We start from the raw sequence: 10,816 nt of genomic DNA on the forward strand, positions 1-10,816 counted from the left end.
GGGGGGGGGGCTTTAACTTGCTGCTCTGAACAAGAGGTTCACTGACGCAACAGGATTCACTGACGCCACACTTTTTAATTTCATTAAAAAAATAAAACAAAAGCTCACTCTTAACTGACTAACGTTTCCATGTGCATTGCCTTCGTTTATGCGATAACCTCCAGGAATCATCAGAATGAACCGTGTGCTCTCTGTAGTTCAACCAGACTGGTCACGTCTCAGACGCAGGTTCAGGCTCCTCATGTTCACAGTTCGCGCTTCATCACTCAGTTGTTCCTGCGTCCCTGTGATAAAGGTAGCAAATCCTCAGGTCTGGCGTCTGTCAGGTCTTAGATGTGTCAGCCGGCTGCAGACCCTCCTCAGTACTCCATCTGGTTCTGCAGGGGCCCGGTAATGGATCTGGGCCCCGCAGAACCAGGTGAGCTGAAGCAGTGAAACTTCCAAGACCTGCCGGACTCTGACTCCTGAGGTCTGACGCTGTGCCAAGTTTCCATGTGTTCATACTTAATGTGTTGTTTCACACTTGGTTCTCATGATTGGTACATGGAAAACTGCAGACTTTCCTCTTTTGTTCATGCCCACATCCGATCCAAACCAAACCCAGCTGCTGCGTTACTGCTTTGCTTTAATTTGAAATTAATTTGCTGTAGGCAACATTGATTTTTATTAGCTTGTTTTTTAAGTTGCCTCATGCCTCTTATCTCCAGTAACCTTTTTAAAAATATTCAGTTCAGGGATTAATCTGCTCCTCTTGTTTTGTTTTGCTATTTTGTCTCTAACATTTTCATTTGTTTTGTTTTTTTTGTTGACACGTTTTCATCATTTCAAAAATGTTTTGTATGTTTTCCATGTGGCTCCCCGCCCCGCCCCTCTTCCCGCTCTGGCCCTCCCGTATTTTCTTTGACCAATCATGTCCGTGCGCATCATGTGACTGCGCCATGCGGCTCTTGCATGGTGCTGACGATGTGGTCTTCGGTGATCAACAGAAGGTAACTTTTCTTTGAAATTAGATTGAAACACTTTAGATCATTCTGTCATTTTTCATTTAACGTTAGCATAGAAGTACTAAGCATGAAATCACACGACAGATATTTCATATCATTCATCATCATGGTTGTAGAATGAGCCCCAACTAACTGGACTTAACATATGATAGGTCCAGATTTCAGTATTTTTTTATATATATATAGTTTCATGTAATATTTGAATTTTTAGAGAGACTGAATTCAGGAGATTTCCTTAGCTGGGAGCCATTTTAATACAAATTAACAAAAATAAATATGTGAATTATTTTTATTTTATGTGTAATAAATCCATATGATTTGAGTTTTACTTCTAAATTTCAGGTTGTTTAGATGCGCCTGTGTGTGATCTGACTCAGTTTTCTGGAGGATTCCTGATCTGAACAGATTTAAATCAGGATTTAAATGTGGGACTCACACCACCTTCAGAATAAAGTGGGAACTGGTTACAGTATCAGCCAGATGAAGCTCTGGTCATCTCGGCATTTTCTCACAGAATCCCTTTAAACCTTAAAAAAACTGTTTGCAGTTTTTAAAACCTTACATTGTCAAAGCCCAATACTGGAAACAGACTTTTGCCTAATCTTTTGTCTTCCATTTAGTTTTTCTACATTTTCATATTCCTGGGTGCAAAAAATGCCTTAATGAGTAATATTTTTCCCATATTTGTATTTATCTTATCCATCCTCTCAAGGTGCCACCCATTGTCCTCTGCAGCATTCTGACCGCTAGACACGATCCTCCACAGGATCAATTTTCCATGCTTTTCATTGTAAACGAGTTTAACCTCTCATACTCCACTGATTGGACCCACCGCAACACGTTCGCGTCTCCGCAGCCCGTCCTGCAAATTAGATTTCTTCTCTTTCCTCCGCCCTGCACCTCCTTCCTGTTTGCATGTGTCTGCGTCCTTAGTGTCATGTCGTCTTTGTGGAAACACAAATTTAACTTCATTTTGCTTTTTGTTCAGTTACGCTCAGCAACAGACAGAGCTGTGAGCACAAAACCTAGAACTGCTTCTGTACATTTCTAACTTCTGTTGTCTCTGATTGTTTTGCTGGGATGTGATGAAAGGTGCCACCGGCTGCATGTCTTATGTAGAAGTAATGGGTGGTGGGCGCTCCACATGCTCCACCCTCTTTGTGTGGCACCTACTGTACATTTTCCAGCCCGCAGTCTGAGTCTCTCATCCTAACCGCTTTACTTTCTCTCTCCGAGTGTTATAGCTTCAGAAAGTTTGTTCCTAATCCAGACCGATGCTTGCAGATAACCTCTCTGAATGCTTCACTGCTGCTGCTTTTACTAACACTTTCTAATTTATTTCCAGCCTCAGTCATGCTCACCCCAGCCTGCTGGATTGTAGTCTGCAGCACTCTAACCTAAAGAATAAAGTGTCGTCATGCATATTCATCTCAATAACTTCAACTGCTAGTGCCGATCTGTAGAATATTAAATATCCATGCAAGAGAAACTTTTTTAGGGCAATTTAAAATAAATGCATGAATTAGATTTCCTCCTCTCCTCCGCTTTGCGGAAAATTAAACTTCGAGCTGTGTGCGATCTGTTTTGGAAATTTACATAACCAATCAGCTCACAGCTAATGAGTTTTTGTTTTTTTAGTCGCAATCTCCACAACCATCACAAAACCGCATGAGAAGAGGCAAACATTCAAGACAAAAACGCACCGAGAACCGCGCTGACCTTCCGTCCCATAAGCCTATGTAAATGTTATTAAAAGTAATAGGATAACATGTCCAATCAAGGCCTACAGGCTCATTATCCTGCGACCGAGCAGAAATTACTCAGGAGGACGGAGCTGATAATGAGGAGCCTGGAGGAGAGCAGCACCTCCGTCAGAGAGCAGCCTTTCTAAACCCTCATGCTGTCCTTCAGCTGATGATCCACACGCAGTCATTTCTAACGCTTATACCATTTCTCACTCTGGCCTTAAAATGTTGGTTTATTTCTGACTCAACAAGTGCTTCAAATTAGCCGCTATGGGGTTTTTTTTTTTGTTGTTTTTTTTTTTTTTCCAAATGTCACACGGAAAAAGCAAGCTCATTTGTTGAACACAAATGATATCTCTCTTCATGTACAAGTGCAGCGGTAAGAGTGGTTCAGGTTTTTGGAATGAAACCACTCCAACAGGGTTACTAGAATACATTGATTTTTTTTAAAATGATGGGGTTTTTTGTGACTTATTTAAATCTCACTTTGCTATGATCAAAAACAGATTTAAATCGACCATCTAGTGACAAGAAACAAACCAGCTTAGCTGAGATTTACGTTTTAAAATCCTGTTTTGACTAAATACCATCTAAGCACACTTGGCAATTATTGGCACCCCAGGTAAAAATGTTTGTGATGTGTAAATCTAAATTTTCAGTCCCTCCAGTGTTTTTTTTTTCTTTCTTTCTTTTTGCAGTTGCACTATCATGGAATATCATTCAAAATCAACAAGTCCTTGCATTTTTTTTCTCCCTAATGCGCCATTTTGAGTTTATTGCAAATATTCAGCAAAAACGGTCAAAAATACAAATGACTGCTAACTCCCACCTGCAGGTGGCAGCATTTCTTACTTCTACTACACTTCTGCCTCAGCCTTTCTTGATGTACAGCTATTGAAGTTCATTAAAGAATAAAAATACTTGTGCTTTTTCCTCATCTTTTTTCTTCTATATGTGGATTCTGGAAAAGGCTTACTGAGTAAAAATAATGAAGAAATGAATTGCAAATATTTCTAGAATAGCACCACAAAATCTGTGATTTTGATTGCAAAAACAAAATCACAAAAACAGAAACTGTGGAAAGAACTGAATATTTCTTTTACCCATCCATTCCCTTAGACTGAATTTATTTACAATACAGAATTTAATTCACCTCAGTTGTAACTAAACAAGTCTAAAGTATGTGGATTATCTTACTGAGCCACTATTCCTGAACCAGGGCTTCTAAATAGAAATGAATGCTCCTAATTCACACTCCAATCTCTAAATAGCAGCAAAGTGCTTCCAGTATGATCCTTGGTATGTGTGGAATGTCTGGCAACTCGGCTGCTTTTAAACTGGAAGACGTTACAGATCAGTCGTCTACAACTTAGTTAGCTTTATTGTAGCCATTTTCCTGATTATGAAGAGAAAAACACGTCTTTATTTGAAATTGGTGTTCTTTAGCATTTCCTATTTTGAAGAGTGGCTAAAATATCTCCTCATTTCCATCATTTCTCTCTCATCAAAGCATCAAAAGTCATGGATTACTAATCCATTTCCTGACACTCTGATTTACCTGAACTCATAAATTAAAAATACATTCAGTTACATTTATTTCATGTTAATTGTTACAGATTTAGCTTAAAACATCTATAGTTTCCTAACTTGGGATTAATATTCAGTTATGAATACATGCAGTCATGTTAAATGTTGAGTTTATCTAAAAAAAAAAAAAAAAAAAAAACATTCAATGTTAGATACAACAAATGCTGTGAAATGTATGCTTATTTGTAGGCTGTTTATAGGCCATTACGAAGGTACCAATAACTGTTGGGGCATAAAAATATCCCAAAAAGGCTTTTTCTGAGTTTGGTCCTTTAGTGTCAACAGTGTTACAGAATTATACAGGATAAACAAAGGACAGCTTGTATGACAATATAATTAACATTGCATATACATTTGACGGTCATCTGATTCTAACAGCTTGTAAAGAAACTGTTCCATTTAAAATGAAGTCGGTTCCAAAACTGTGTTCAGCATTTACTGTAGAAGAAAACTTTGGATTATTTTGGGTTCTGTGAAGTAGAGATTAGTAGTAAGTGAAACACCTGATGCATCCAACACACCTGAATAGGATGGTTGTAACGGAGGTAATGCAGCATCCTCACTTTTAGAGATTTGCTCCGACTGTAGACATGGTCAAGCTTAAGCTAGTAGCTATTTTATTTTACCCATTAGGGATGTTAAAGAATTGAATGCAATGTTTTATTGTCTTTCCTACATTGAAGAGTTGTCTATCACAACAAACTTACAAAAAAAAAAACCTGAGCAACTTAAGAAGAGTAAAGTATACATTTTGAAAAATCTGCTTCATTTACATTTTTACATGCAAAGAAATCACTGACTACTCTGAACTCCTTCACAGAACCCTTTTTTTTTAATGAAATCCAGATGTCTCCCTCAGTTTGTGCAAGTTAACTTAAAATGCCCAGCATCTAAAACACAAACTGGGCTAAAAATTATTGATGTAACTAATAATTATGTTCTGATCTTGTGCAGGGGAACCAACTTCTCCCATACTAGAAGTCATACTTGTAAAGAGCAGTAATTCTGCTAAAGTCAAGTGGACCAAGCAGGACGACGGAGGCTCGCCCATTATACGCTACCTGATCAGATACAAGGCTGTGAGTACACCGGGCAAGGAGGCAGCAGGGTGCCACTTTGCATTTTCTCCGTTTCTACACCGATTAACATGAGAAATAACAAAGTCCTGGAGACATCCTGCTGCCAAATGGAAGCAGGAGATACCAGCTGGGTTCTATCATGAGGAGAGGCGCCAGCAGCAACACAAACACATTTAGCCTCACTTTAATCCGAGCTATTGTTTTAAGGCTACAGTTTGTATCGTCTTGAAACAAACACATGCTCCCAGACTGGGTTCTGCCAATTTTAAATGAGCATTTTTCACTGGGGAGAAATGAAAATTACCAGTAAAACACTAAATCCCCCAGTTGGCTTCCAACCAGGGGTTGTTTACAACTGATTTCTGTTAAATGGTAATTTTAAAAAAATAATCATTTTCATACAGAAACACTAGATTTGGCTTCTGAGAGGATTTTTCTTTGAGAGGAGCTTAGCTAACGTTCGGGCCACCTCAGCAGATGTTAGCTGCTGGTTGTGGTTCAGAGTTTGTAAAACTAAAATATATTAAAGGCTTTATTTAACCAGGAAGCTCCGAGTAAGTCGATGCTGATCTCTTATTCCAGACAGTCCTGGTCAAATTATGAATCCAGCTGAAGCAAAGATATTCACAAAAACTGTATTCTACAACACTAAATCAGATCAAATCAGACGAAACATTTTATGTTTTAGGTCACTTGAGGAAATCAAGCTGATTTATATTTGTTAAATGCCAGAATAATAAAAATGATTAATATTGCGGAATATATTTGGCTTCAAATTCAGAAACGTACACACTTTCTCATTATTTTTCTCTTGACCTTCTAAAGACAAGACAAAAACAAAGTCTTGACAACAAAGTTTAATCTGCAACTTTAAGAGCAACAAGACATTAGAATGAACCCAATCTGGGCAATGGTGGCATTGCCCAGATTGGGTTCATTGTCCGTTTGAAAGATCACGATTTAACTTTCTGGTTGAAGTTTTTGGGAAGTACACCGGAAAACCTCCCTAAAAACGGTAAAATAACCCTGTTTGACAGATGAATGTAACATGATGTTCTCCTACCCTCTGATGATTCACATGGTCAATGTCCATGTTTCTCTTCTTGATATCTTGACTCGTTTCTTTAGATTTTCCATGATGTGCCACAAGGAAGGCATGTGTTTGACATGTGATTAAAAGTACATCAATAAGTTATGAATGAACCCATCAGAAACTGAATAAGCTGGTCTATCATCTGAACTTTACCAGACCGTTTACAGGTGTAGGGATCTCCGTGCATGTTAATCCAAACTGACCTAAATCCGATAAAAGTGTGCTTACTTAATTTCAATCTAGTGCATGCATAAATCTGGTTTCGACATGTTTTATTGTAATTGTACTGGTGGCAGGTGTGCATTCATTTTGAAATAAGCGCCTCCCTATGATACGCTGTGCTGACGCCTGTCCTGTCTGCGCCCCGCCTCCCCACCAGAAGCATATGTCTGAGTGGAAACCGGAAACGCACCTCCCCTCTAACAGCAATTACGCGATGCTGAGCGGCCTGGACTGGAACACGGATTACGAGGTCCGCGTGGTGGCGGAGAATCAGCGGGGCCGATCCGAGCCGTCCATCACTTCCTTCAGAACTGCTTCGGAGCCCACCACCGTCCCAGGTACCACTTCCATCATTCCGCCTCAGACATCCACACACGACATCATCTCAGGCTCCCACCGTGACCAGAGGGCCTCTGGATTTAAAGTCTCCGACTTGCACTCATGATCTGACATGAATGATCTAGGATCGTCAGCGCAGTTTATTGGGATTTTTATTTGGTAGGCCAAAATGAAGTAGTTCATAAATTTGACGTTTGAGAAGAATGAGGTAAAAATCTGAAGATTTTGGCATGCGTTGGTGTTCATCCCCTTTTACTTTGATACCAGGTGATGCCAGCTGTTAGTCCTGCCTTCATGGCCTTTATGCAAGAGTTGTGAGAAGATGCTGTTTTGGATCTTCCATAATTGTTCGAAATAAAAGATGCTTAGCAACAATAACATAATGGACAATCATAATGTTCTTCATGGGACAGCAGTGGAGTCAGTCAGAGGTTTCTTCAGATCTGCTGTAACACAGACCTCTGGCACACAGCTGTCAGCATCTGCAGTGACTCCTTAAAGAAACTTGGATAGTTTAAGTTACAACTGAAACAAACTTACAACGAGAGCTGCAGTGGAGATGTTGAGATTAAAGCATAATCAGGATTTTAAATGGCCAGAGCTGAATGTAACTGAATCTGTGGCAAGATTAAAAATAAAAAATCAAGCTCTGTAAAATCTGATTGGACTTAAACTGTTTTGCAATAGAAAAGACAAAAGTATTTTTTCTTAGGAACGCTGTTGGAGAAAAACCCGACGAGGCTGAAGCGCTTCTAAACAGTACAGACCCAGGAATATAAATTTACTCCACTTCATATTTACTGTATGTCAGGCTTTCACAAAAAAAATCCCATTCAACTGCCTTGCAGTCTGTGATTGTACTGTAAAGGCTTGAATAAGTTAAAAGAGGCTGAATATTTCTGCAACCTATTGTAGATAAAATGTTCAGATGTTTTAAACCTGCAGGGTGTCTTGCATGGCAGACCTGGTCACGGTCAAGCCTCTGCTCCGCTGTGTTTCACTGGAACCTCGTGACCTTGGGCTGCCTCCCCATCGCACTAAACCTGAGCAGTGGGACAGATTAAACACCGCCTATCATCTTCTATTTCTCTATTCTCTCTATTTTCATTCTCTATCTTTTCATGTCTTCCTTCTCCATTTGATTTTCTCAGGTTAGTTTACTGAATCAGGCTGATATCCTATTAGTTGCCACGAACACAAATAAAAATAGTCTAGTAAACAACGTGAAGCAGATCTAATCGTTATCCTACCTTACATAACAGCTTGTTTGTTTATTGCATTGATTGGTCTGGAAAAAGTTGCGCAGCCATCTGTGAAGCTTTGGGACTCCAGTGAGGACCATAAAACTTTCCAGAAAGAGTTGAGCTTCCAAACCGACTCCAGGACCCTCGACGACTCATCCAGGAGGTCCCAGAGACACATCTAGGACTCTGCTCTGGCCCAACTTACCTCAGTTAAGGTCAGAGGTCATGATTCAAGACAAAAATGGCCTCCATTGGAGAGTTTTTCTGGGTGAGAACCACTGCTGACCCAAAAGAACACAAAGGGCCGATCTCACTTTTTCCCCAAAAAACATCCTGATGATCCTCAAAAGACTTCTGCAAATATCTTCTTTGAGCTGATGAAACAAAAGTACAGCATTATCTGTGGCAGCAAACTGACAGCCTGAACACACCACCCCCACCATTAGACATGGTGGTGTGAGCATCATGCTTTGGGTTTGCTACTCTTCTGCTGGGACTGGGAAGCAGGTCGGAATTAATTGGAAACTTTTAAAGGCTGCAGAAGACTTCAGACGTACAGCCAGAGATGCAATGGACATAAGCTTCTGCATATTTTAGAATGGCCTAGTCAAATCCAGACCTAAGTCAAACTGAGAAGCTGTGCTGTCAGACAAAATTGAGATATGCCTCAAAAGACTCTCACCTGGAGGGACACAAAACGCTGTTCTGCAAAGTAGTGACTGACAGAGGGCCTGAACATTAAAGCATGTCAAACTGAAGGTTTTTATTTCATATGAAAAATCTTGAAAGCACGAATCATAACGTAATACTTTTCGCACTAAATATTAAGTTGTGGTTTTAATGGGGTGTTAATACTTTTGCAAGACTGTTTTACATAAATTGGATTCAGGCAATTCCTGTGGCATCCAACAGCCAATCAGAAGAGTGAGCAGACTCACGGCACAAACTGTGCTAAACATCGACATTATGTTTCATAGAGAGTAAGAAAAATACAGCAGATGTCCTGTTTCACTGAAGACCTCCCTGACTTGGTCTCATTACTCTCCATGCGTAAAGGCATCCTCTCTGTTTCACGTCCTCTCACGCTGCCTATGTCTTTGCTTTCGCTGCTCGGTTTAGTGGCTCCCGCAGCTTTCAGGATGTGTTGCTGACCTCAATGCATGCTGTGTGGCCTAGTTAGGTGGGGATGCAGCCCTTACAGCCTTTTTTTTTTTTTTGCATGGTGCCTCCTCCAGTTTAAATTAACGTTTGCCATTTATAACTAAAATACCCAAAAGGCACTTTTCTGGCTGTGCATGGCACATGAAGAAACACGCTATTTTCCTTGTTTTATGATCTGCCATGTAGCAGTGGGAGGTTTGGATCTCTTCTAGTTCTACCATAGCAGAAGTTAGCCTGGGTTTCATCCAAGTCGCTCCCCTCTTTGATTCCTCTAATTACTTCCATTTAACTTTTGTTTTGTTTCAGTTTATTCTTGTTCTTTTGAAGTGTTTTTTTTTTTCCTTTTCCCCCAACTGTTTTTCTACACCCCAAGCTGCTCTGAACCAGTTTTAGCTGAAGAAAAACAAAGGTTTATTTTTAGATGCAACATCTGCATTTCATTGAGCGTGTCCCTGCAGCTGCTCCTGGTTATACTCACTCAAAACAGCTGCTGCTTCGAAAACAAACAATCGATTTCAGCTTCCAGTCTGAATGCAGTGTTGATGTGCAGTTGAGACCCAATTTGTTGACTGTTTTTTCTTTTTTTTTTTTTTTTTCTTTTCTGTTTTAAACATGAGCTCCTAGTGTGGGAACTCAAAAAATATAAATATTGCATTCATTTGAAGGAATTCTGAATCTGGAACAAGTTTTAGCATCTTAGCATTACGTTTCAGTGCCTCGCTCCTCTGTAGAGAGATTAAATATTAAGTTAGATCAATAAATCAGCATTTCACTGCATAGCTGACTTACAGAATTTAGTTTTGTAGAAATTTTGAATTTTGTGCGATGTATTTTTTTAGAATATTTTAATACACAAATATTTTCTTATGGCCTATATAATCAGCAGACAGAAGGAGATTAAGCCACAAAAGGTTATTGCTATAAAGACTGGCTCTACAGAGATTGCTGTATTCATGCAAAAATAAAAAATAGAAAGTTAAGCGGAAGGAAAAACCTGTGGTTAATAAAAAAGATCCACAAGTAACCACAAAAGATAAGCCTTAGTGCAAAGTATGTCCGTATGTCTGACCAAGAACTCTGCACAAAGCAGTTGGTCAGGGATCCTTTTGCATGAATGACTGCATCAATGCAGCATGGTACGGAGGAGACCTGTGGTTGTGCTGAGATGGAATGGAAGCCACATTTGTTTGGATTGTGCCCTTCAGCTTCTCTGTAACATTGACTCTGCTTTCTCTCATTGCTTATTTGATACCATAGTAATAACATTAGGATTCGAAGCTCTGAAATGTCCTGGTAATCAGCTGTGCTGAAATGGGACTTGATAAAATACAGTATTTGAATT

General features: G+C 39.6%; 1 protein-coding gene across 9 annotated transcripts in view; it reads left to right on the forward strand.

The window, feature by feature from the left end:
* The window catches only part of LOC106958771 (neural cell adhesion molecule 1-like), a 60,655-nt gene extending 50,379 nt beyond the window's left edge, over window positions 1-10,276 (forward strand). For 5 of the 9 annotated variants that reach the window (XM_015050852.1, XM_015050853.1, XM_015050854.1 and 2 more), the window contains 2 exons: window positions 5,291-5,415; window positions 6,888-10,276. In XM_015050852.1, coding sequence (XP_014906338.1) covers window positions 5,291-5,415; window positions 6,888-7,175 — 413 coding nt within the window. In that variant the 3' untranslated portion in view covers window positions 7,176-10,276. Of the gene's footprint in view, window positions 1-986; window positions 990-5,290; window positions 5,416-6,887 lie in introns of all 9 variants that reach the window. The other 4 variants (XM_015050848.1, XM_015050849.1, XM_015050851.1 and 1 more) reach the window with 1 other exon arrangement.
* Window positions 10,277-10,816: the final 540 nt, after the last annotated feature.

The sequence above is a fragment of the Poecilia latipinna genome, unplaced genomic scaffold, assembly GCF_001443285.1.
Source record: "Poecilia latipinna isolate Pla-1442-1.1 unplaced genomic scaffold, P_latipinna-1.0 Scaffold1014, whole genome shotgun sequence".
Taxonomy (NCBI): domain Eukaryota; kingdom Metazoa; phylum Chordata; class Actinopteri; order Cyprinodontiformes; family Poeciliidae; genus Poecilia; species Poecilia latipinna.